Source organism: Saccopteryx leptura, chromosome 3 (assembly GCF_036850995.1).
Source record: "Saccopteryx leptura isolate mSacLep1 chromosome 3, mSacLep1_pri_phased_curated, whole genome shotgun sequence".
NCBI lineage: Eukaryota > Metazoa > Chordata > Mammalia > Chiroptera > Emballonuridae > Saccopteryx > Saccopteryx leptura.
In genome coordinates this window covers 94684589-94711789 of record NC_089505.1, presented here as the reverse complement: position 1 = coordinate 94711789, position 27201 = coordinate 94684589, and the positions used below count along the sequence as shown (strand labels likewise).

The 27201-nt window shown below is 48.7% G+C and overlaps 1 protein-coding gene and 1 non-coding gene across 2 annotated transcripts in view; both read left to right on the top strand.

Moving 5' to 3' along the window:
• Positions 1-475: 475 nt before the first annotated feature.
• SPATA21 (spermatogenesis associated 21) overlaps positions 476-27201 on the top strand; it is a 51390-nt gene continuing 24664 nt past the window's right edge. The window contains exons 1-9 of the mRNA XM_066372632.1: positions 476-624; positions 4787-4973; positions 7494-7795; positions 8565-8613; positions 14119-14591; positions 15374-15462; positions 18104-18241; positions 20197-20268; positions 20381-20498. Coding sequence (XP_066228729.1) covers positions 476-624; positions 4787-4973; positions 7494-7795; positions 8565-8613; positions 14119-14591; positions 15374-15462; positions 18104-18241; positions 20197-20268; positions 20381-20498 — 1577 coding nt within the window. The remainder of the gene's footprint in view (positions 625-4786; positions 4974-7493; positions 7796-8564; positions 8614-14118; positions 14592-15373; positions 15463-18103; positions 18242-20196; positions 20269-20380; positions 20499-27201) is intronic.
• LOC136401659 (small nucleolar RNA SNORA12) lies at positions 6185-6337 on the top strand. The gene has a single exon (XR_010750674.1). It is a non-coding gene; the product is annotated as a small nucleolar RNA SNORA12 (small nucleolar RNA).

Genomic DNA, 27201 nt, shown 5'->3' with positions numbered 1-27201 from the left:
GCTGGCTCAGGTGAGGCTTGGAGCTGGCTCTTAAGTCACTGGCTCAAGGTCACCCTCTTAGGGAGTGATAGATCAAGAAGGGCATCACATCCCAGTTTAAGAGCTGAGCTCTGAAACAGTGGAAATTTGGGACGCTTCTCTTAGATCTTGTGAGGGTCTCCAAGTCCCCCACGGTGCTCTATCAAGCTGTCTTCAATGGGATGTTCTTGGCTCAGGTATTACTCTGGACCCCAGGTTCATGTCAGAGCCATGAGCGCTGACTGACCACCTGTCAGCTGGGTTGGCTCTGCACCCCAACCTCTCTGTCCCTGCTTCTTGTCTCCTCCCTGCCTCTTTCCAACACACTCCCCAGTTAGGCGCAGAATCTGGCTGTCCCTGAGGCCAGGACGATGCCCAGGGAGTGGAGGTAGCCCTCCAGGATAGGTACCCAGGGCCAGCCCTTGAGCCAGCACCAAGAGCATTTTTGTTCCAGGTCATGTTTCCAGATGCTGCAGGGACGGGCAGTGGGAAGGAGCCTTCATCAGCCCCTGAAACGCCAGAGAAGAGGCCCAGACACAGAGAAGCATCAGAGAAGAGGACTCCGGAGCTCATGACCCAGGAGCAGAGTCATCTGGCAGACCCAGGGTGAGCGGAGGGCTTCCTAGAGAGCAGGTCCCGGAGCGATCCCCCTGTGACCCACCTGGGGCTGGGAGAGAGAGGAGAGAGGATTCCTAGACCAAGGTGGACCCTCCCAGTCCCAGCACCTGAATTCACACAAACTACACTAAATAATTATTTGTGTTAGCCTTTGTCTGAACTGCCCCTACTGGATCACAAGCTTCTGTATGTGTCTTGTTCAGATTCAAATTTCTCACGCTGGGGCTGTGCCTGGTGCATAGTAGATGCTCATTAAATTTGTATTCACTGAATGGCCCTGGACGGTTGGCTCAGTAGTAGAGCGTCGGCCTGGCGTGCGGAAGTCCCGGGTTCGAGTCCCGGCCAGGGCACACAGGAGAAGCGCCCATCTGCTTCTCCACCCCTCCCCCTCTCCTTCCTCTCTGTCTCTCTCTTCCCCTCCCGCAGCAAGCCTCCATTGGAGCAAAGATGGCCCGGGCGCTGGGGATGGCTCCATGGCCTCTGTCTCAGGCGCTAGAGTGGCTCTGGTCGCAACAGAGCGATGCCCTGGATGGGCAGAGCATCGCCCCCTGGTGGGCATGCCGGGTGGATCTCGGTCGGGAGCATGCGGGAGTCTGTCTGACTGCCTCCCAGTTTCCAGCTTCAGAAAAATACAAAAAAAAAAAAAATTGTATTCACTGAATGAATAAAAGAATGAACAAAAGAGAGGCTAAGAGAAATAAAGAAATTATGTTTACATAGAATCATTTTCTATTTATCTATTTTAAGATGCTATTTTTTTTATTTTAGAGAGAGGAGAGAGAAAGATTGGGGTGGGAGGGGCAGGAGGAAGACTGTGAAGCATCAACTCTTGGTTGATTTTCACATGTGCCTTGACCGGGCAAGCCCAGGGTTTCCTACTGGGCACCTCAAGGCTCGATCGAGGTAGATGCCCCATCCACTGCGCCACCACATATCAGTGGAATTATTATTTTCTAAACATTAACTATATAGAAATTTAATGCTTAATTTATTGAATTTAGAGAAAGGAAGGGAGAGAGCGAGAGAGAGAGAGACAGGGCCATCTTTTCCTGTATGTGCCCTGACCAGGATCAAACTGGAAACCTCTATGCTATGGGACAATGCTCTAACCAACTGAGCTACTCGGCCAGGGCTGTGTATATATTTTAAACTTGTCTTGCAGTGAGAATGTATTCTTTGGCTTTTTTTAAAAAGAAACTATTTTTTAAAATTTTTATTAATTTTTAGAGAGAGAGAGGAAGAGAGAAAGAAAGAAAGAGAGACAGAGAAACATCAATTTGTTGTTCTACTTATTTATGCATTCATTGGTTTTTTTCTGTATGTGCACTGATAGGGGATTGAACCTGCAGCCTTGGTGTATTGGGATGATGCTTTAACCAACTGAGCTACCCACCAGGGTGAAAATGTATTCTTTTTAAAAAGAGAAAAATCACCTCACCTCTGGTGGCACAGTGGATAAAGTGTCAACCCGGAACATTGATGTCATTGGTTCGAAACCCTAGGCTTGCCTGGTCAAGGGACATGGGAGTTGATGCTTCCTGCTCCTACCCCCTTCTCTCTCTCTCTCTCTCTCTCTCTCTCTCTCTCTCTCTCTCTCCTCTCTAAAATGAATAAATAAAATAATTTTTAAAAAGAGTTTAAAAAATAAAATAAGAGAAAAATCAAGAGGGAGGGAGAGAAAGGCAAAGTGAAAGATTTGGGGAATGAGAATAGTGAAGCCTGGTTAGCTTACTGTTTAAATTTAACTATAACCAAAACCCTCTAATCTCTTCTACACAAAAAGCAAGGGGACTCAATCAAAGACAGTTTTGAGTCCCCTGAGACAGGTACTGCATACCAAACTGGTGGAAACATAATCCATTTCAACACATGTGCTTAAACAACTAGACAATTTGTTTAAACTGACATAACTGTCTTTATGGTTATCCATTTCTAGAAATATGCCCTAAGGAGGCCCTGGCTGGTTGGCTTGGTGGTAGAGCATCAGCCCAGCACATAGATGTCCCGGGTTCGATTCCCAGTCAAGACACACAGGAGAGGCGCCCATCTGCTTCTCTACCCTTTCTCCTCTCGTTTCTCTCTCTCTCTCTTTCTATCTCTCTTTCTCTCTCTTCCTCTTTTGCAACCATGGCTTGATTGGAGTGAGTTGGCCCCGGGCATGGAGGTTGGCTCCATGGCCTCAGCCTCAGGTACTAAGAAGAGCTTGGTTGCTGAGCAACAGAGCAATGCTCCAAATGCGCAGCGCATCGCCCCCTAGTGGGCTTGCCAGGTGAATCCAGGTCAGGGCGCATGTGGGAGTCTGTCTCTCTGCCTCCCCTCCTCTCACTGAATAAAAAAAAAAAAAGAAATATGCCCTAAGGAAATTATTGGAGATTCAGGCAAAGTTTTATACAGAAAATGTTCACTGTCACATTATTTTAAACACTAAAAGATTGGAAATGCCCATGTGCCCTAAATGCCCACAATAGAGGAACAGTTAAGTAAATTATGATTATCTATAAAATGTGGAGTTTTATGCTTTTATTAGAAAGCATGTTTAGCCTGACCAGGCAGTGGCACAGTGGATAGAGTGTCAGACTGGGATGAGGAAGACCCAGGTTCGAGACCCCAAGGTCGCCAGCTTGAGCGTGGGTTCATCTGGTTTGAGCAAAAATTCACCAGCTTGGACCCAAGGTCGCTGGCTCAAGCAAGGGGTTACTCGGTCTGCTGAAGGCCCATGGTCAAGGCACATATGAGAAAGCAATCAATGAACAACTAAGGTGTCGCAATGCGCAATGAAAAACTAATGATTGATGCTTCTCATCTCTCCGTTCCTGTCTATCCCTCATTCTGACTCTCTCTCTCTGTCTCTGTAAAAAAAAAAAAAAAAAAAAAAAAAAAGCATGTTTATAGGCCCTGGCTGGTGGCTAAGTGAATAGAGTGTTGGCCTGGTGTATGGACGTCTTTGGTTCAATTCCAGGTCAGGGCACACAAGAGAAGCGCTTCTCTCTCCTTCCCTCTTCATCTCCTGCATCTCAATTGGTTCAAGTGTTGGACCCCAATGCTGAGGATAGCTTGGTTGGTACTAGCACATCAGCCTCAGGCACTAAAAATAGCTCAGTACTCGAGCATTGGCCCAAGATGGGGTTGCTGGGTAGATTCTGGTTAGGGTGCATGTAGGAGTCTGTCTCCCTGTCTTCACTCCTCTCACCTAAAAAAAAGCATGCTTGTGAAAGATTTTTGGCATGGGAAATATTTAGGCTATAATGTATTGCATAATTGTAGATGCAATAATAATTTTAACTATATAAAATTATGCAATTACTTGAAGATGGTAATTTTAAAAATCCTCATTACAAATTTGTATATTACAAATATGTATGCATATCCATAGGAAGAACCCTGGAGGAACTACTCCAGAGTATTAAAGTGACATCCATAGACACAGATCACAGATTCAAATCCTGAGCAGGAAAGTTTAGCTTTATGACCCTAGGCTCAAGTCTCTCAACCTCTCTGAATTCCAGTTCTTTCTGACTTTTCTTAAAAATAAGAATATTAGCCCTGGCCGGTTGGCTCAGCGGTAGAGCGTCGGCCTAGCGTGCGGAGGACCTGGGTTCGATTCCCAGCCAGGGCACACAGGAGAAGCGCCCATTTGCTTCTCCACCCCTCCGCCGCGCTTTCCTCTCTGTCTCTCTCTTCCCCTCCCGCAGCCAAGGCTCCATTGGAGCAAAGATGGCCCGGGCACTGGGGATGGCTCTGTGGCCTCTGCCTCAGGCGCTAGAGTGGCTCTGGTCGCAACATGGCGACGCCCAGGATGGGCAGAGCATCGCCCCCTGGTGGGCAGAGCGTCGCCCCTGGTGGGCGTGCCGGGTGGATCCCGGTCGGGCGCATGCGGGAGTCTGTCTGACTGTCTCTCCGTTTCCAGCTTCAGAAAAATGAAAGAAAAAAAAAAAAGAATATTAAATCCTAATTCCCCTAAACATTGACATCAAAGTGTTTATGACTTGAGGAATTCATGTCAGCCCTTCATTCATTCTCCCAGGCATTGATTTTACACCTGTGGTATGCCTAGTCTTGTGCTGGTGGTCTGGGAACTACAAAGACATACGAGAATATAAAATTATGCCCCAGAGCAGGCGCTGAAGTGTCCCTTTGTCTGTTCTCCTAGGAAAAAGCTGTCATCATGGGTCCCTCAGGACAGGCCCAAGGAGCTGCAAGTAGGTCAGAATCTGGCCGAGCCAAAAAGTGAGCTGGAGGTGCTGCAGCAGAAGGGCTCAGGGAAGGAGACCAATGACCTTCAGGGGAGACAGCAGAACCCAGGGACAGCAAAGGGTCTCGCCCCCGAGACACGCCAGGTAATGTCCTTGGAGAACTGGGCAGGCGGCACGAAATGTCTGCCCCACAGGGAGACGAAGGAACCCCTCCACCCCCTGCCTCGTTCTGGTGCATTCTGTCCACTCCCCTCTGCCCTGGAGATGTCGAGCACACAGTCTGTGTGGGTCACTGAGCTATTCTGATGGTCTTGATTATCCACAGCAAGCCTTTAAGACTTGTTTCAGGGAGCAGGTTGGGGCGGGGGTTCTGCATACAATTAGAATTGGGACATGCTGGGTTTATGAAGCTCAAATAGGTTCCTTGATGCCAGGATATACCAGAAGCTGTGTCTTAACCTTGTGGTACCTTGCAAGAGATGGCTTGAGTATGGTGCCTTTTCCAAACTTATTTGGCTTCAAAATACCTTTCTTCTTATTTTAAGATTTTGTGTTTTTAAACAGCTTCAGTGGGGTATAGTTGACATATGTTTGCACATACTTGAACTGTAAAACTTGATGTTCTGGACAAATGTATAGATACCCACGAACCTACCAACTCAAGAAAATAACCATGTTTATTACCCCACAAAAGTTTCCTCGTGCCCTCTCATCATCCCCTCCATCCACGTTGCATTTCCAGGCAACCACCAATCTGCATTCTGTCGCTATAGATTTGTTTGTATTTCCTAGAGTTTTATACAAATGGAAGCATTCATTCTTTTTATCTGGCTTCTTTCACTAAGTGCGATTATCTGCAGAGTCATCTGTGTTATTGTGTGGATGTATATTTTATTCTTTTTGTTGCCGAGTAACATTCCACTGTAGGGATATATCACAGTTTCTTTGCTCCTACCCCTATTGATGGGCAATTCGGTTTGTTCCTACTTTTTGGCTATTACAAATAAAACATTCACGTCCACGTGGTCGTATGCTTTCACTTCTCTTAAGCAAACAGTTGCCTAGGTGTGTGTATGGTGTGTGTATGTTTAACTTGTTAAGGAATTGCCCAACTTTTCTCCAAAGTGGTTGTACCATTCTACATCCCCATAGGCCACGTATGAGAATTCCAGTTGTTCCACATTTCCCTCCCAAATTTGTATGGTCCAACTCCTTAATTCTAAGCATTCTAATAGGTGTGTGTGGAATCTCACTGTGGTCTTAATTTGTAGTTCCCTAGTGACTAATGATGATGAGCATCTTTTTGTGTGCTTATATAGGCCGTTTGTATACTTCTCTAAAGAAATGTCCATTGAAGTTGTGGTGGGTTTCTTTCTGGCACATCTGTTAAGTTTTCAAATGGGCCTGACTCTGCCACATATATCGTATTACATAGGAGCTGGCAAAAGCTGGACGACAAAGAGATCTCTCTCTAGCCTTTCTCGCATCAGAGGTTGGCTCCCACAGGTGGAAAAAGAAAAAAAAGAAAGAAAAGAAAAAAAAAAGAAATGTCCATTGAATACCATGCCCCTTATTTTCATTGGATTAGTCATTTTATTGTTGTATTGTAAGAGTTCTCTATATATTCTGGATACTAGACTTTTATTAGATATATGATTCGTAAACTTTTCCTTCCACTCTATGGATTATCTTTTCACTTCCTGCCCTTTTCCAAAAATTGGGTTGCTTGTATTCTTACTACAGAGCATTGAGGGTTCTTACATATTCTGAACACCAGTCCTCTATCATATATGTAATTTGCCAATGTTTTCTCTCAATCTGTGAGCTGTCTTTTCCATTCTCTCAACAGTGACTATCAAAGAATAGAAGTTCTTGATTTGGGTGAAGCCTGATTTATCCTTTTTTTTATGGCTGGTGTTTTTGGTATTATTTCTTAGAAATCTTTGCTTGACCCAAGGTCACAGAGTATTTTCCTGTTTTGTTGGGTTTTTTTTTAGTAAGCTTTGTGGTTTTAGGTTTCACATTTAGGCTTATGATCCATCTTGAGTTACTTTTTGTAAATGGTGTGAGTGTTGGATTGAGGTTCTTTTTTTTTGCATAGGGCTTTCCAATCATTCCAGCACCATGTATTGAAGATTATCATTTCTCTGCTCAATTTCACCTTTATTGAAAATCAGGTGGCCACATAATGTGTGAGTCTATTTCTGGATTCTCTACTTTGTTACTTTCATATATTTTTCCATCTAATTCCAACACCACACTGTCTTGATTACAATAGCTTTATTGCAAGTCTTGAAATCAGTTAGTGTAAAAATCTCCTTTTTAGGGTGTGCCGTAAAAGATTCTTACTCTTTGAAACATCCCTTGGGGGATCCAGTTTACAGAAGATCATCTCACTTTCTCTAGGCTCCCATTCTACCTCCACGGAGAAGCAGGGCTCCTGACTTTTGGGTAGGCCATGCGTGCCTCCTATGGGCCTCAGTTTCCTCATCCTTCAAAATGGGGTGATCAACTTGTGTTACGTTCTGGGGGAGCTGGGAGAGCTCAGTAAATGATGTTGCAGAGTCCTGGCAGACTCAGTGTGTAATACCTGGTCTCCAGGTGAGTGTTGAGGCCCTCCTGGGAGCCAGGAGGGGATCCTCATTTTGGTGTCTTTGTCCTCAGCAGCATGCGGAGTGTCAGCCCACCCCAGGTCCCCAGGCAGAACATGGGTCAGATATAGTGCAGCCAACAGAGCCTCCCTGCACCTTGGACAGCTGTGGACAGCAACTGGAAAACAAGCAGCCCCCTACGAAGACAGGCACGCTGCACGTTGGACCACAGAGGGCCCTGCCAGAGCCTGGCCCCAGGGGAGACAGAGACAGTTCCCAGGAACCAATGCCCCAAATGTCCACAACAACACCGGAAGGAAAGACAGACAGCTCCTTCCTGCCGTCCACGCCAGGACCTAACACATCCAAAGAAGGGTAAGCCATCCTCTGATGCCACCTACCCCCACTTCCTACCCCCTACAAGATTGCTCTTCTGCTAAGTTACAGGTGGGGTGAGTTCTAGTCCTGACTGCTCCTGACATGATATAAGACAAGTCAAGGGCCCTGGCCAGTTGGCTCAGCGGTAGAGCATCCGTCCGGCGTATGGAAGTCCCAGTTCGATTCCTGGTCAGGGCACACAGGAGGAGAGCCCATCTGCTTCTCCACCCTTCCCCCTCTCCTTCCTCTCTGTCTCTCTTTTCCTCTCCCGCAACCAGGGCTCCATTAGAGCAAAGTTGGCCAGGCCACTGAGGACGGCTCCATAGCCTCCGCCTCAGGTGCTAGAATGGCTCCAGTTGTAACAGAGTAACACCCCAGATGGGCCGAGCATCGCCCCCTGGTGGGCATGACGGGTGGATCCCGGTCGGGCACATGTGGGAGTCTGTCTGACTGCTTCCCCACTTCTCATTTTGGAAAAATACCCCCCCCCCAAAAAAGACAAGTCAAGCTTCTTTGAGTCTTAACTTCCAGTTGATATAATAGCTCTAATACCAGAATTCTTCTTTCTGTGGACCTGTGCTTTAAGGACCATGTCCCCACTTGGGGACGGGGAGGAGGGGAATGAGGAGCCCCTCTGAGATGAAAAGGCTAGAGGATAAGGTTGGGGTGGTGGACCTGAGCGTGCTGGGGGCTGACAGAAGGTGGGTCCAAGGGGCCAAGCCTTGGGTTGAGCCCCTCCCCCAAGGAGGGTTTTTCCCTTGTTTAGGGTCAAGACTGTGGAGACCAAGTCAGCACCAGGGCCTGTCCTTCCACCAGTAAGTAGAAGCAGAGTTGGGATGGGAACAGGGGAGGCAGAGATCAGGAGGAGGAAGGGGGCATCGGCAGAAACGGGACAGCATTGGCAGTCAAACTGGGGAAGTGTGAGTGTGCGCCTGTGTGTTTGTGTGAGTGTGCACATGTATGTGTATGTGTGTGCATATGTGTATGCATGTGTGTGTATCTTGAGGGGGGTGTCAAGGATGCTTTTACACTCCGGAGCCACTGAGTTCACCCCAGGTCATATGGTAGCTTTTCCCACATCAGCATAGATTTTTTTCTAGCTATTTGCTCTTGATCACAGCATACAGCCCAAGGCTTCCCTGAACATCTATCTGGTAAGCTTCCAACCCCCTTCCAGTTTGCCCCCCCACCTCCACCAGCTCTGCCACTTCTGAGTTCTTTGACTTACCTGTGCAGCCTGTGAATGCACAGTCAACATCTGCCCCTGCCTCTTTCTGCTGCATTCACTGGCCAGGCTCCAGCCCTGGCCAAGCCCAGACACCCACCTACCCTCCAACTGCACATGAGCAAGTTCAGCACAGTTGGAGAAAAACCCTGTCTTGTTGAAGGGTTTCACTCTCAAGCAAGGACCGCTCATGTCAGAAGCTCCTGGCAATCCTCTGCTGCTCTCTGGTCGTGCTGCCCTACCCTCCACTCCAGGATGTCATTTACAACTGCATTTTCCATGCCATGCATCTGGCCTCCTGCGTCACTGAAAGGAGACAAGCGTCAGACAAGAAGAAACACTGTATCTCCTCACCCCTACTCCACTACTCTTCTTTTTTTTTTTGTATTTTTCCGAAGCTGGAAACGGGGAGGCAGTCAGACTCCCGCATGCGCCAGACCGGGATCCACCCGGCACGCCCACCAGGGGGCGATGCTCTGCCCATCCGGGGCGTCGCTCTGTCGCGACCAGAGCCACTCTAGCGCCTGGGGCAGAGGTCAAGGAGCCATTCCCAGCGCTTGGGCCATCTTTTGCTTCAATGGAGCCTTGGCTGCGGGAGGAGAAGAGAGAGACAGAGAGGAAGGAGAGGGGGAGAGGTGGAGAAGCAGATGGGCGCTTCTCCTTTGTGCTCTAGCCGGGACTCGAACCCGGGACTTCTGCATGCCAGGCCGACGCTCTACCACTGAGCCAACCGGCCAGAGCCTTTTTTTTTTTTTTTTTTTTACAGAGACAGAGAGAGAGATAGACAAGGACAGACAGCAGACAGACAGGAACGGAGAGATGAGAAGCATCAATCATTAGTTTTTCATTGAGCGTTGCAACACCTTAGTTGTTCATCGATTGCTTTCTCATATGTGCCTTGACCGTGGGCCTTCAGCAGACCTAGTAACCCCTTGCCCGAGCTAGTGACCTTGCGTCCAAGCTAGTGAGTTTTGTTCAAACCAAACGAGCCTGTGCTCAAGCTGGCGACCTCGGGGTCTTGAACCTGTGTCCTTGGCATCCCAGTCTGACACTCTATCCACTGTGCCACCGCCTGGTCAGGCTACTCCACCACTCTTGCCTTTACCTGGCTACAACGGAAGCCATAAAGATGGGTCTCTGCCCCTATCAACTGCTGGACCCCCACTTATTCATTAAATCCCATCCTCTATCCCCTCTCTCCCTATGATCAATCTCCCCATTTCTACAGAATGATGGGACAGGAACAGTTTCATCAGCCTACAAACATGGATTATTATTTTCAATATTAGAAACCAAATACAAATACTTCCCTTGGCCTGCACCCCCCTCCAGTTGCTGAATATAAGTATGAGTTGTATGAGTTGTATGAGTGGATGGAAGATGAGTCTGAAGGTCACAGGGAACCACTGTAGGCTCAGGAGCAGCAGGGCACTGGCAGAAGAAGAAGTACACAGAGGTCAGTCCAGCAGCATGTGCAAGACATGTGGTGACAGATGGAAGGGACTCAGGGAAGGCAGAAGGAGGAATCCAGATGTGCAAGGGTTGAAAAATGTCAAAGAAAGATGCTGAGTCCTTGACATCATTCTTCATTTGAGTTGAGCACTTGCCAGGAACCAAGCTCAGTGCTGGGTCCTGGAATAATCAAGGAAGTTCTGAGTTAGGCCTCTACTGTCTGGGGCTTAGAATCTGGATCTGAGATGGGGCCACAGGCCCTGACCTTGGACAGTCCTGAGGGCAATGGGAGAGGTGCTCATGGCTGCCACCTGAGGTCTCCACCTGGGACCTCCCCCACCACGATGGAGTAGGAGTTCCAGAACAGCTTTTTTTTTTTTTTTTTTTTTTACAGAAACAGAGAGAGTCAGAGAGAGGGATAGACAGGGACAGACAGACAGGAATGGAGAAATGAGAAGCATCAATCATTAGTTTTCCGTTGCGCATTGTGACACTTTAGTTGTTCATTGATTGCCCTCTCATATGTGCCTTGACCATGGGCCTTCAGCAGACCGAGTAACCCCTTGCTAGAGCCAGCAACCTTGGGTCCAAGCTGGTGAGCTTTTTGCTCAAACCAGATGAGCCCGCGCTCAAGCTGGCGACAACGGGGTCTCGAACCTGGGTCCTCTGCATCTCAGTCCAACGCTCTATCCACTGCGCCACCACCTGGTCAGGCCCCAGAACGGCTTTTGATGTTTGTTTGTTTGAAGCCTGACATATATGTAGCATTTGCCCTTAATTCAGGAAAACAATAAAAGGAGTCTACCTTCTGAGCTGAATTCTCGACTATAATTACTCTGCACTAAGTGCTTGATTCACATTAGCTCGCTCCTCCGATATCACTGAAAAAAAAATTAGTTGTTGGTTACACAAATTTATTGAGGATAATACACCAGTCGTGACATTGGGGATTTACTGTTGAATGGAGCTTACGATCTAGGTGGGGGAAAGGCGGTTAACACGTGAACCAAGAATTAGTTTCTCTGTAGTCAGCAATAATGCAAGTCAGGCTGGACAAGGGGAGGAGCTTGGAGCGGGATGACAGAGTCTCTGATGGAGTGCTCAGCAGTCCAGAAGGTAGTATTTAAGACAAGGCCCAAATGACAGAAAGGACCAAGCCATGCACAGATCTGGAAGGACATTCTGGGCAGAGCCAGCAGCTGTGGCAAGACCCTGATAGACGTGAGCTTGTCAAAACCAAGTACAGGAAGAAGGCCAGAGTGGCGAAAGGAAGCTAGGGAGGGAGAGGATGGGAGAGGCAGCCACAGACGTGACGGGGGCAGTTCACCCAGGGCCAGGGTGAAGCTTTGGAATGAATTCTAGTTCCACACCAAGCCATTGAAGAGTTTTAGGCAAGAGAATGAGATGCGCTGACGTAATCTGGACACACTGATATAGCAGCTGGGTGGATCGTGAACATGGGTGGGGACAAAGGGCAGAGATGGTGGCAGTGCAGTGGAAAAGGAGATGGTATGAGTTGACCAGCACATGGGGTGGGCACCTGGTGGGATGCGTGTGAGATTTAGGGGGACATCCTCTGGTAGCAGCAGGGATGGGGGGGTGCCAGCACGATTTGCTGATGGGCTGCATGGTGGACAAGTAGGAGAAAGAGGAATCAAAAAAGTCTCCAGGTCTGGTGCCCGAGCAACAGGTGGTGCCACTGACTGAGGGAGTGACGCTTGGGAAGGAGCAGATGTGGAGAACCTGAAGTTCTGCTTCGGTCATGTTCTAGACACCCAGGGCGAAATGTCAAGGAGGACGTCGGGAGTCAGGAAAGACAGAGGAGTCAGGACTGGAGATGTCAATGTCGGCAAAATGGAGATTAGCTCTAGGAGAGAGTGAGCATAGCACAGGGCTCTTGTCCCTGTCAAAGCCCTGGGTCTCCGCCCACCTCATTTAGAAATGGAAGAGCAAGGAGGAGCCAGAGGAGGCCAGAGAGGAGTAGTACCCAGTGAGAGTGGGAGTCTAGAGAAGAAGGCATTTCCCGGAAGATGGACGGTCATCTGTGCCTATTGCTGCTGAGGGGCAGGCTCCGAGGAGGCCAGAGACCTGGCTGTCCACTTGCAAGAGCAGCTCTGGCCTGACCAGGCGGTGGCGCAGTGGATAGAGCGTCGGACTGGGATGTGGAGGACCCAGGTTCGAGACCCCGAGGTCGCCAGCATGAGTGTGGGATTATCTGGTTTGAGCAAAAAGCTCACCAGCTTGAGCCCAAGGTCACTGGCTAGAGCAAGGAGTCACTTGGTCTGCTGTAGCACCCGGTCAAGGCACATATGAGAAATCAATCAATGAACAACTAAGGAACCGCAACGAAGAATTGATGTTTCTCATCTCTCTCCCTTCCTATCTGTCTGTCACTATCTGTCCCTTTCTCTGACTCTCTCTCTCTGTGTCTCCCACAAGAAAAAAAAAAAAGAGCAGCTCTGGGGAGTGGTAGGCAGAAACTTGATTGAAGAGGGGAGGATAGTGGTGATGGGGGATAACCACGTCTTTCAAAGAATTTTACTCTAACCTGACCAGACAGTGGCACAGTGGATAGAGCATCAGCCTGGGACTTAGAGGACCCAGGTTCGAAACCCAAGGTCGCTGACTTGAGTGCAGGCTTATCTGGCTTGAGTGTGGACTTACCAGCTTGAGCGTGGGGTCACTGGCTTGAGCAAGGAACCATCGACATGACCCCAAAGGTCACTGGCTTGAAGCCCAAGGTCGCTTGCTTGAGCCCAAGGTCGCTGGCTTGAGCAAGGGGTCACTCGCTCTGCTGTAGCCCCCCCCCCCACAACCCCACCATTAAGGCACATATGAGAAAGCAATCAATAAACAACTAAGGTTCTGCAACAAAGAATTCATGCTTCTCATCTCTCTCTCTTCCTATCTCTCTCTTTCGCAGAAGAAAAAGAAAAGAATTTTGCTCTAAAAGAAGAGCAGAGAATAGCTGGAGGGGTTTGTAGTGTCAAGAGAGTATTATTTCTTTGAAAGAAACAAGATAACATGGCGTGCTCACACGCCGATGGGAGTGATCTGATGGGGAAGGAGAGCAGACACTTTAGGAAGAGAAGGTGTGTGGCAACAGCTGCATCTTTGAGAGAAAAGGCTGGGCTGGAGCCTGGCAGGGCATGTCCTGGTTGGAGATGGGCTGGGGACAGTCAGCCCTGTAATGGGAAGGACAGATGCAGCAGGTGGCTGGATTGCTGAATGAATGCATGGGAATTTATTGAGTGCCTACCATCTGCTGAGTGCTGGGTAGATATGGATAAAAGAGGTGGACAAGGTCAAGGGCCCTGCCCTCATGAGGTTTGCTTCTGGTCAGGCCACTGCAGGTGGTGCTGAATGCTGTGAAGGGAATGAATGAGTAGGGGGACCAGAGTAACTCACTCAAGACCATGGCTCAGAAAGCTGGGAGGCGGCAGAGCCCAGGTCAAGTGCAGGAGAGCACATGAGGTGGGAGCCCAGTGGGATGCATGGGAGATTCAGGGGACATCCTCCAGGGGCCCAGAGAGGAAGGGGCAGTGTGAGGATGCCCTGGAGAGTAGGTGGCATGAGGAAACTTTGTGAGATAGTTTGGCTGGCTGGAGGCCTCCCCAATTCCCTCCCCCTGTCCCGTCCCCAGAAGGCGAGGCACATTGGAGAGAGGAGGGAGCTGGACTGTGCCCAGAAGCAGCCGCAGGAGCCCACAGCAACCACAGGTGCCCAGAACCAGGGGAACACTTGGCAGGGCTTCATGAAGTGCTTGCTAGAGGTGGAAGAGGAGGAGGCCATGCATCGAAGGGCCACCAAGGTCCGGGCCCTGTCAAACCGGAAGTCCTCCAGGACCCAGAACCCTGTGCCGACCTCAGCCCTGGTTGGCAGCTCGGCCCCAGGCCTCCCTCTGACACTGCCTCAGACACCTGCCTTGGCCCCTGCCATGGCCCCATGCTGGGCCCGGATGCCGGCCCCTGGACCAATCCCGGCCCCTGTGGGAGCCCCTGTCCCAGCCTCTGGGCCTGCCGCGGTCCTGCCAGCACCTGGCCCCGACCCGGACTGGAGGAGCGCAGTCCTCTTGTACCAGAGCGGCGAGAGGAGCCTGAAATACACCAAGGCACGGTAGGAGCCACTCCAAAAGGGGGGGTCCAGGGTCAGAGCCTCTGTCCACTTCTGCCTGGCATCTCTCTCCCAAGCTCTTGTCCCTGTCACTACCTGTCTGTTTCCTTTTTTTTTTTTTTTGTATTTTTCTGAAGCTGGAAACGGGGAGAGACAGTCAGACAGACTCCCGCATGCGCCCGACCGGGATCCACCCGGCACGCCCACCAGGGGGCATCGCTCTGCCGAGACCAGAGCCACTCTAGCGCCTGGGGCAGAGGCCAAGGAGCCATCCCCAGCGCCCGGGCCATCTTTGCTCCAATGGAGCCTTGGCTGAGGGAGGGGAAGAGAGAGACAGAGAGGAAGGAGAGGGGGAGGGGTGGAGAAGCAAATGAGCGCTTCTCCTGTGTGCCCTGGCCGGGAATCGAACCCGGGTCCCCCGCACGCCAGGCCGACGCTCTACCGCTGAGCCAACCGGCCAGGGCCGTCTGTTTCCTTTTGTGGGTCCCACTCTCCATGTCCTCCCTACCAGCTCTATGTCCCCATCTGGGTCTCCCTTCCCATTTCTGACCCCTTTTTCTTTCCAATTCCCACAACGGTGTCTCTTTCCTCGTCTCCTTCACCTCTGCCCTGCTTCTCCTCTGGGTCACTCTGCCTCTCCTGACCTCTCGGAGCTTCCCTACAGCCGGGCCCCGACCCCCTCTGCCCCGGCAGGCCCCTCGCGCTCCCTAGCTTTGGTGGCAGCCTCGGGCAGGGCGGGTGGTGGGCGGCTGGATGAGCCCCCCGCCCGGTTCTGTCCTCTGCAGGAAGGAGCTGGAAGAACGCGGCCGCCTGAGGTCATATCAGAACTGGGAGGAGCGGGACGAGGAACACCTCACCCTGAAGCAGGAGGAAGGTGAAGGCAGGCCGGGCCAGGGGAGCCCCTCGCAGGGGCAGGCGGAGCCCTCAGTCCTTTGGGATTCACAGACCTGGGGCGGGAGTGGTTTATAGACCACAGCCCTGTCCTGTACCCACCGCAGCCCTGTGCAGTGCGTCCAGTGTCCAGTGAGTTACCTGGCTCGGGGACAGTGCAGGGTAGGAGGCTGAACCGCAGTCGCACTCTGCTGGGTGGGGCGCCAGAACTCATGCTGCATCCTGGGGTCCAGTATGCTTCCCAGTTCCATGGCCACCTCGCTGAGCGATGGAAGCACCTGCAAAGCGCTTTAGGTTTGGGAGGTGTTTCTGCCTTCCCCCGACCCCAGCCCATGCTATGGGTCCTCTTTAGAAGCCAACTGGATGGGAGGTGGAGCTCCAGGGCCCCTGCATGTCCTAGGCTGGTCTCCTTTTCCCACCCCATCCCACCCCCACCCAAAAATGTAAAAATTCTGAACACTTACCCAAGCTGCGTAGGGGAGCAATCGCTACTTCCCGTGGGCTCTCCAAAGGTTGCCTAATTAGCCATCCGTGCCCACTGCCAGCCTGGCCACACCTCGCCCTGGCCCTAAAAGAGGATTGCATCCCCGTCCACCCTTCACTCCTCCCAAAAGTCTGGGACCCTCTTGGCCAGAGTGGCCCCTTCTTCTGCCTTTCCTGAATGTGCGTCCTCTCTGGCTCCCTATGACCCCATCCTTGGAGTCACTCCTTTCAGCATTAAAGCCCTCCAGCCATTGTGGGAGGGGCTTTCTAAGTACAGAACCTTCTGCCCCACCTCCTCCAGCGGAGGTCAGGGACAACACGCCATTTAGGCTTAGAGACCCGGCGTTCCCAGCACAACCCTCAGCCCTGTCTGGCGAGGAAGGAGCTGGCTACCCTGCTCTGACGGTCCAAACTGCTGTGCATTTTGGATGATGGGACTTGCTTCTGAGAGTTGTTCTGTTCTGTTTTGTTGGGTTTTTTTTTCTTTTTTCAGTGTGCCCATTCACAACGCGTCACCGCAACCCAAACCCCAGCCCCCTTTCCCCCACATTTCAGTTCTGTGTGTCAGAGGCTTACAGACTTAGAGTCTATTACATGCCAGGCATTAGATTAATTTGACTGGCTCTTGGAAGGCGCATTATGTCCATCTTACAGATAAGAAAACCGAGGCTCAGAGAAAGTGCAGTGACTTGCCTATGGCAACTGTATTAGTTTGCTTGGGCCGCCCTAACAAAGTGCCGCAAACTGGGCGGCTTAAAATGTATTCTCCTGTAGTTCTGGAGGCCAACAGTCTAAGGCCAAGGTGTTGGTAGTGTTTAGTTTCTCCTGCGGCCTCGCTGCTTGGCGTGCAGATGGCTGCCTTCTCGTGGAGTCCACGTGGTCATCCCTCTGTGTGAGCACATTCCTGGTGTCTCTTATGTGCCCCAACTTCCTCTTCTTCTAAGAACACCAGTGAGATTGGATTAGGGGCCACCCTAGTGGCCTCATGTTAACTTACTCATCTCTTTAAAGACCCTCTCTTCAAATACAGTCACACGGTCACATTCTAAGGCACAGGGGGTTAAGGCTTCAACATATAAATTTGGGGCGGGAGGGGGGACACAATTCAACCCATAACAGCAACTCGCCAGCCTTCTCATTAGATCTGTTGCTCTGACCCGCATTTGCTGTGGGTTAAGAAGCCAGACACCACACATGTCATGACCAGGACACAGCTTTTGTACCAATTGGCACTGCCCTAGGGCTTTGTCAGCATCCTTCCTGGTCCTCTGCTCTGGTCCAGACAACTGAAGCCATCCGGGAAGCCATGTCCTTGCAGATAAGGGACCACAGAGCACCAAAGTCAAAGGTACAGACTGAGAGCCAGAAAGACCTGTTGGTCACCCAACCTCTAAACCTCAGTTTCTCCAACTTTACAAAAGGAAAAAGCATTCTACTCTTACAAAGCTGTTGTGAGAATGAAATGAGGACATAGTTATAAAGAGCTTAGCATAGGCCCTGGCTAGTTGGCTCAGTGGTAGAGTGTCGACCTGGTATGTGCATGTCCTGGGTTCGATTCCCAGTCAGGGCACAGAGGAGAAGTGCCCATCTGCTTCTTCACCCCTCCCCCTCTTGCTTCTCTTTCTCTCTCTTCCCCTCCTGCAGCCAGGGCTCGATTGGAGTCAGTTGGCCCTGGGTGCTGAGGATGGCTCCATGACCTCTGTCTCAGGCACTAAGAAGAGCTCAGTTACTGAGCAACAGAGCAGTGCCCCAAATGAGCAGAGCATTGCTCCCTAGTGGGTTTGCTGGGTGGATCCCAGTCAGGGCACATGTGGGAGTCTGTTTTTGCCTCTCCTCTCACTGAATTAAAAAAAAGAGCTTAGCACAGTGCTTGGCACATGGAGGGGTATGCCTGGTGCAAAGTGGAGGTTGCTAATCAGCTTAGCTTTTGTCACACCGGCTGAGCCCTTGGCCCGATCTTGGATAGAGAGTGGAGTAAGTGATGGGACCACACCCTTCCATTTTCACTCTTTTAGCTCCTTTGTCCCTCCACCTGGCCATGCTAGGAGAGGACATGGGGCAAGAGAGTGTCTGGAGGGGATGGAATGAATGCTGGAAACAAGAAATGTCCCCACCTCACTTAACGCCCCTGCCCACCCCAGCCTTCCACAGCTACTTTGAGATCCTCAAAGGCCATGGCGAGGTGGACGCACACAGCCTGCAGAACACCCTGCTGCTCGTGGGCATCTCCCTGACACCGGCCCAGGTGGAGGATGCCCTGATGAGTGCTGACGTAGATGGTGAGTTGGGGGAGGCTTCACCCCAAGTCCCGGGCAGGGTGAGACCTGCACAGTTGCACAAGACTGTGTTCAAAGGGACTCTGCCCTTGGTTTAATGTGCTGCTATCACAGTCTAGAAATTCTTAGTTTCCTGCATTTGCACTTTGCACTGTACCCCACAAATTATGTAGCTTGTCCTGGCCCTGAAAGCTAATGTTCTCTGGGCACCGACTCAGTGCCAGGTTCCCGTGACTCAGAGCTGACCAACACCTACCTCCTAACCCCAAGGTGTACGTGATCTCTGAGATCTCTTCCTTTTAGGCCCTCATGTGTGCTTCATCAGACATCCCCCTGTGACTTGCTTACTCATTTTACCATCTGACCTTGGACAAGTCACTGAAGTGCACCAACCCTCAGTTTCCCCATCTATACAATGAAGCTGATGGCAGCACCTGTCTCACTGTGCTGCTGAAGAGATTTAATGAGATAACCCAGGCAAAGCAGTGAGCAAAACACCTGATGCATAGAGCATGTGTCTAGAAGACATCAGCTGCTAGGATTGTTCATCCACTAAATATAAAATGTCTCCCATGTACCCAGCCCTGTGCTGGGCACTGAGAATAGAAAGATGTGTGAGACCCATGTGACCCGCCCTTGAGGTACTCATGCAGACAGTGACACAGAAGTAAGAGTCACCAAAGGAAGTAGCACTTAAGGTGACTTGGAGGAAAGGAAGAGGAAGGCAGGCTTCCTGGAGGAGGCGATGCCAAAGTCAAATTGTGAAAGATGAAGCAGCAATTAGGCAAGGAGAGAAGAAGGAAAGGGGCATTTCTGGTGGTAGAAATAACCTAGACACAGGGAACAGGGTGCAGGGCAAGTGGAATCACACACGGTTTGGCTGGCTAGACGCAGGACATGGGGAGTAGCAGGGCTTGGAGCTCCTGACCACTGCTTCCTCCATCACTGCAAAAATGTGAATCTTCACAGAGAAGCCAGGAATCGACCCCAGCTCTGCCCCTATGTGACCTTAGACACCAACTTTCTTTTCTCTGCACCTCAGGCCTCATTTGTGACATGAGGATAAGAGTATTTGGCATCCCCAGAGGGTGGTTTTAAGGATTAGAGATTATTCATTCATTCATCTGGTTGTTCAGAGAGCATTTGCTAAAACCAACCTGTCTTAAGCCCAGAGGACACAGTGCAGAACAAAACAGGCCCAAAACTTGTTCCTGCCTCCCAGAATCTCCATTAAATTCTAGACCTTCTGAGTGTGTGGTTGAAGCACAGGTTTTATGAGAATGTTTGATGAGGGATCTGACCTGGGGTGGTCTGACTTCTCTGAGGATGGGATGGTCAGGGAAAAGCATTAAGTTGGAAGGTAGTGGAAGAATTCTGGGAAGAGGAAGAAGCATGTGCAAAGGCCCTGAACAGGGAAGAATGTAGCCCCTGAGGGGAGATAGCAGGTTAGTGCTGGGGGACTTGGCACTAGGTGAGGTTGGAGACAGGTAACAGGCAGGTCTAGCAGGGCCTTGAAGGCCAAAGTGGGACTCTGATTCTCCTACATATGTAATAATAATAGTCACTGACATTTAGTGAGCATGTGTGATATGCATGGCCCTATTCTAAGCACTGTGCCTCATTTTCTCTCCCATGAGAATAGCTATTATGTTTATCCTCATCCTATAGATTGGAAAACTAAGGCTTAGTGGCATTAGGAGACTTTGCCAAGGTCACACGAATAGTAAGGGATGGACTTGGGATATGATCCCGGACAGCTGCCTCTATGACTCAAGTTCTGACGGCTTCTAACCCAGGAGATTTTAATTTTTGCCTTCTACTTTCCTGAGTGCACCGTGCTTTGTGCATTGAACACATGTTACTTTTATAATCACAATGCTAGTAAGCACGCCTGGGTTGCAATGCCTGAACCGCACTGGAAGGCCCCTGCTCATCCCGCATTCTTCTGGCCTCCACAGGAGACGGTCACGTGGGCTTCAAAGACTTTTTGGCTGTCATGACAGACACCAGGCGCTTCTTCTGCTCCGTGGGTAAGCAGGGTGAATCCAGGGCAGCAGAGCCCGGAGAGGGAACAGGTGGATGGGGGTGGGGAGCACCCAGGGCTAGCAAATGGTAACGGCAGCCACCACCCCATGTCCCCAGAACAGAACGCTCTGACGGACACGGCTCCCCCGAATCCCCACACTCTGCTCTTTGAGATCCTGTCCCTGCTGGTGGAGATGCTGGCCTTACCCGAGGCAGCCTTAGAGGAGATCACCAAGTGAGTAGGGCTGCTTATTGGAAGGTGGACGGTTGGGGACACAGTAATAGCACCTAGCATTTTGGCAGCTGCGGACTTCTGATAGTTAGAAGACGCCTCGTGGCAAGTGAAAGAAACCCAAATAAAATGGGGTTAAGCCAAAGGAGAACGTATTGGCTCACATAACTGGTCAGGGCCTCAGGAGTGGACGGACCCAGGAGACCAGACAGCTCCATGAAAGCGGTCTAATCGCTCCTGCTCATCTGTCTGCATGAGCTTCCCGCTCACGTAGGCTCTTCCCAGAGTGGGTAGGATGGCAAGGGCCAGCCCCATGTTCACCCCCTCTTAGTTTAGCAACCTCAACAGCAAGAGAACATTTTTCCTTACAATACCCATGTAGCAATCCCAGAAATAGGCTGTGATGGAGCCCGCCTGGGGCCAGACAACATAAGAGCTGGAAGCCTCCCCACGTTTTCCAGGGTGGACCAGTGGGTGCGCAGTGGTTTATCTAGGGAAGGGATGGCTACACACAGAAACATCACGAACACTTGCAGGCTGGAAGCAAAGGATGAGGGCAGAAGGCCCGGAAGGGCTGTCTATCACACAGAGCCTTGTCCGGGCTGCTCAGTAAGTCGGATCCTTTTTTCCCCACTGCCGACCAGGCCTTTTCCACGTGGGGTGGGGGCGGGGGAGTGATTGCAGCTGCTCCAGCCACACCAACTGAGCAACCCCAAAGCCAAGAGATCCGCTTTCCTCCTAGCACTTATGAATCACTCTAAATATACACATAACGCTGAAGGACAGTAATATATAATTTGAAAAGCAATAAAACATTTCACCAGTTTGAAAATAGATTATTTCTAATAACCTTGAAGCCCCAATCACCAAACACTTTTCCCCCAAAGAAGAACTAACTGTTATTCCCCTGCTTTTTGTTTTTAATTTCACTGCTTATTTTTTTCCTCACTGTTTATTGAAAATTTCAAACATACAGCCAAGTTCAAAGAATTTCACAGCAAGCAACATAAACATCCGCCATCTAGGTTCTCTACCATTGCCCTTCTCCCATAATTGCTGTATCTTCTATCTATCCACCGCTCTATCTACTCATTAATCCATACTGGGTTTTTTTTATTTGTTTCAAAATAAATTATAGTCATTTCCCTCTAGATGCTCCGGCATACATATCATTTACTAAAGGTCAATATTTGCTTAGAGGTTTTGTTCTGAGGTATAATTTACATTCAGTGACATGCACAAATCATCACTGTGTGAGTCTCAACAAATGCTGCCACCCTGACTACTTCAACTCTTCTCAAGACGTAGAGAACTTTATCATCTGCTGCAGAAAATGCCCTTCTGAACCTTCCCCATTGGTCCATGAACCTGCCCCTCCAGAGGCAAGCCTTTCTCCTCTAATGTTTTTCCATCTCAGATTGGTTTTGCCTGTTTTATGACTTCATATATACGGAAACATGCAGTCTGCGTCTTTCTGTCTAGCTCTTCTCACTCAGCACAATGGTTTTGAGATTCATCCACGTTGTTGTGGGCATCTACAAACACTCCACTACTTTTTTTTTTTTTTCTGAAGCTGGAAACGGGGAGGCAGTCAGACAGACTCCCGCATGCGCCCGACCGGGATCGACCCGGCACGCCCACCAGGGGGCGATGCTCTGCCCATCCGGGTCGTCGCTCTGTCACGACCAGAGCCATTCTAGCGCCAGAGGCAGAGGCCACAGAGCCATCCCCAGTGCCCGGGCCATCTTTTGCTCCAATGGAGCTTCGGCTGTGGGAGGGGAAGAGAGAGACAGAGAGGAAGGAGAGGGGGAGGGGTGGAGAGGCAGATGGGAGCCTCTCCTGTGTGCCCTGGCTGGGAATCGAACCCGGGACTTCCGCACGCCAGGCCAACGCTCTACCACTGAGCCAACCGGCCAGGGCCCACTCCACTCCTTTTTACTGCTGAGTAGTATTCCATTGTATGAATGGACCACAGTTTGTTCATCCCTTCTTTTATTAACGGACTTCTGGGTGTTCCCAGTTTGGTTATAATAAAGTTGCTATTAACATTTTTGTACAAGTATTTTTGTGGGCATATATTTTCTTGGGTAAATACCCAGAAATGGAATTGTTGGGTTATAGGGTAGGTGTACGTTTACTTACAGGAAACTGCCAGACCTTTTCCCAAGTGGTGTGCAAATTTGGTAGCCAATCCTCAATTTTAGTCATTCTGGTAGATATGTCGTGGAGTGCTTTATTATTATCTTTTAACTCACATTTGTTTGTATTCCTGAATACTTTACTTTTGAACTTTATATGAGTGGGCTCATACTAAAGTAAGTCTTCAGTTACTCTTTCTCCTTGATGTTATTCTTTTTTTTAAATTTTTATTTATTTATTTATTATTTTTTATTACAGGGACAGAGTCAGAGAGAGGGATAGACAAGGACAGACAGACAGGAATGGAGAGATGAGAAGCATCAATCATTAGTTTTTCATTGCAACACCTTAGTTGTTCATTGATTGCTTTCTCATATGTGCCTTGACTGCAGGCCTTCAGCAGACCGAGTAACCCCTTGCTCAAGCCAGCGACCTTGGGTCCAAGCTGGTGAGCTCTGCTCAAACCAGATGAGCCCGCACTCAAGCTGGCGACCTCGGGGTCTCGAACCTGGGTCTTCCGCATCCCAGTTTGCCGCTCTATCCACTGCGCCACCACCTGCTCAGGCGATGTTATTCTTTTTGGATTCATTCATGTTCTTGTGCGTAACCATAGATCATTTATCATTTTTACTGCTACTTACTATTATGTACTATTACATAGTATGACTATATCACGATATATTTTTTCATTCCACAGATAGAGATTAGGGCTATGTTCAGTTTCCAGCTATGGTAGAAACAGTTTGAATATATATTTTTTTAATTTAGAAAATTAAATTTAATGGGGTGACATTGATCAATAAGAGTATATAGATTTCAGGTAAACATCTCTATAGCATTTGAACTGTTGATTGTGTTGTGTGCCTATCACTCAGAGTCAAATTGCTCTCTGTCACTGTATACTTGTCCCTCTTTACTCCCCTCCCCCACCTCCAGTTTGAATATTCTTTTTTTTTTTATTTTTATTTTTATTTTTATTTTTTATTTTTTACAGAGACAGAGAGTGAGTCAGAGAGAGGGATAGACAGGGACAGACAGACAGGAATGGAGAGAGACGAGAAGCATCCATCATTAGTTTTTCATTGCACGTTGCAACACCTTAGTTGTTCATTGATTGCCTTCCCATATGTGCCTTGACCGTGGGCCTTCAGCAGACCAAGTAACCCCTTGCTTGAGCCAGCGACCTTGAGTCCAAGCTGGTGAGCCTTGCTCAAACCAGATGAGTCTGTACTCAAGCCGGCGACCTCAGGGTCTCGAACCCGGGTCCTTCCGCACCCCAGTCCGACGCTCTATCCACTGCGCCACCTCCTGGTCAGGCCAGTTTGAATATTCTTATGTGTCTCCTGGGATACATGGGCAAGAGTTTCTCCAGAGCAGCAGTGTTCAAACTTTTTGGTCTTAGGATCCTTTTACACTCTTAAAAATTATTGAGGACACCAAGGAAACTCTGTCAGTATTTTCCATATTTAAAATTAAACTGAGAAATTTAAAAAATATATTTATTTAACAATAATAACCCTATTATATGTTAACACAAAAAAATTTTTAAATGAGGTCCTGGCTGAGTAGCTCAGTTGGTTGGAGCGTCATCGCAACATGCCAAGGTTGTGGGTTCGATCCCCAGTCAGGGCATATATAAGAAGCAACCAATGAATGCATAACTAAGTGGAACAACAAATCGATGTCTCTCTTTCTCAAATCAATCAATTTTTAAAAAATTTAAACGAAAAATAACTATTTTCCAAAACAAAACCCAAAAGCTTAATGAGAAGAATGACATTATTTTACAGTCTTTGCAAACCTCTTAACATCTGACGTAAAAGAAGAGAGCTTCGTTCTCAGATCTGCTTCTGCATTCAGTCTGTTGCAATACTGTATGTTGTTTTTGTATGCTTGAAGTACATGTGTAAACCTGGCCTCACACATATATGTAATTGGAAACGGAGTATTTTAATAACCTTTTCCTTTAATAGCCACATATCGTGTGGAAATTTTTCTTTGGTACTACCCCAAATATAACAAGTGGTAGTGTCTTAAAATGTTTGCAGTGTGGAATCTGAAACGATAGCAATGAAGTTTTTGGACTCTTTTGAATAAAAACTATTGGTCTGCCTTGTAGTTTGAATGGCTCTTTTCCTATGAATGCTTTTGTAACATGCATTGGTCATCTGGAAATACTGGGTATCTGCCAATGATGACACACTTCATTATAACTCTGTATACATTGTATATGTAATTATTTTTAAATTGTTTAATTTATTGATTGAGAGAGAGAGAAGGGGGGAGAAAGAGAGAGAGGGAAAGATCAATTTGTTGTTCCACTGCTCTATGCATTCATTGCTTAATTATTTTTTTTTAAAGATTTTATTTATTGATTTTAGAGAGGAGAGGGGGGGAGAAAGGGGAGGCGGAGCAGGAAGCATCAACTCCTAGTTGCTTCATAGTTGCTATAGGTGCTGTAGTTGCTTCTGCTATGTGCTTTGACCCAGCAAGCCTAGGTTCTGAACTGACGACCTCAGCATTCCAGCTTTATCCACTGAGCCACCACAGGTCAGGCCATTGGTTGATTTTTGTATGTGCTCTACCCCGGTATCAAACCCACAACCTTGGCATATCAGGACGATGCTATAACCAACAGACTACCCAGCCTGAGTTATAGATGTAAATTTTATTTTATTTTTTTTTGTTTTGTTTTGTGGGGTTTTTTTTGTTTTTGTTTTTTTACACAGAGACAGAGAGAAAATTAGAGAGAGGGACAGACAGGGACAGACAGGGACAGACAGGCAGGAACGGAGAGAGATAAGAAGCATCAATCATCAGTTTCTCGTTGTGACACCTTAGTTGTTCATTGATTGCTTTCTCATATGTGCCTTGACCGTGGGCCTTCAGCAGACCGAGTAACCCCTTGCTTGAGCCAGAGATCTAGGGTTCAAGCTGGTGAGCTTTTGCTCAAACCAGACAATCCCGTGCTCAAACTGGCGACCTCGGGGTCTCAAACCTGGGTCCTCAGCATCCCAGTCTGACGCTCTATCCACTGCGCCACTGCCTGGTCATTAGATGTAAAATTTAATATCACCACTAATACCAGAAGACTCTTAAAGTACTAGAACTGTTGTGAGTGACTGTAGATTGTTCATTGTCACTGCTATAAACTATGCTATGCATGAACATTGTAGGTACTTGTGATAATAGGTCTTGGTTTTCCAAAATTCTTTTACTTGAAAGCTGTGATTTGGTCATAGGAAACAAACATGCCAGGTCATTTTTTTTTTAAAGAGCAGTAGGTTTATTCTTGGTAAATAGCCTGGGCTTCTTGTCCATTCAAAAAACAAGCAAAGCCTGATCTGTGGTGGCGCAGTGGATAAGGCGTCGACCTGGAAATGCTGAGGTCACCGGTTCGAAACCCTGGGCTTGCCTGGTCAAGGCACATATGGGAGTTGATGCTTCCAGCTCCTCCCCCCTTCTCTCTCTCTGTCTCTCTCTCCTCTCTAAAATAAATAAATAAAATAAAAAAACAAAAAACAAGCAAAAAACAAACAAAAAAAACCCCACAAGGCGGCGGGGAAGGGACTTTCAATCTCAAGGCTTTAACTGTGCTTCTAGATGTCTCTCCAACATACTTCATACATTCCTCCACACTTGAAGAGAAACATCCTTAAGAGTTCATCACATTTGGGTGTTGTCATTTTTAGCATAAGTTTTTGATCTTCTATAAGAAGTACCTCAAGATTCAAACCACAGAAATGTCATTGAATGTTATTTTCATTGTGTAATCATTTAAAAGTCACCTACATTGAAATCTGACACGATACACTGAAAGTTTATGATCAATTTTCTCCAGTCCTATGTTCTTGTAGTTGATTTCAAATGTTACAGGTGATTTTAAGGTGAAGTAGTCCATGAAAACAACAATCACATTGAGATCATAAAATTATCTTTTTGATTCAGTCTTTTTTAAAAAATCTTTTTAAACTTTTGTCTTTAAGAGCTACTTTCTTCTTGTTGCTCTGACCAAATGACCTTTTCCCATTTATCCATAGCTTTTTCTAAGAAGTATTTTTGGAGTGGCACTAATGCTCACCCTTTGCAATGGCTTCTTTTTTGTTTGTTTGTTTTTTGTTTTTTTTTGTATTTTTCTGAAGCCGGAAACGGGGAGAGATAGTCAGACAGACTCCCGCATGCGCCCGACCGGGATCCACCCGGCACGCCCACCAGGGGCGAAGCTCTGCCCACCAGGGGGCGATGCTCTGCCCCTCCAGGGCGTCGCTCTGCCCCGACCAGAGCCACTCTAGCGCCTGGGGCAGAGGCCAAGGAGCCATCCCCAGTGCCCGGGCCATCCTTGCTCCAATGGAGCTTCGGCTGCGGGAGGGGAAGAGAGAGACAGAGAGGAAGGAGTGGGGGGTGGAGAAGCAAGTGGGAGCTTCTCCTATGTGCCCTGGCCGGGAATCGAACCCGGGTCCCCCGCACGCCAGGCCGACGCTCTACCGCTGAGCCAACCGGCCAGGGCTCCTGCAATGGCTTCTTAATCACCATCTTCTTTTGTTTGCTTAGTAGTTTCGGGAAGCCT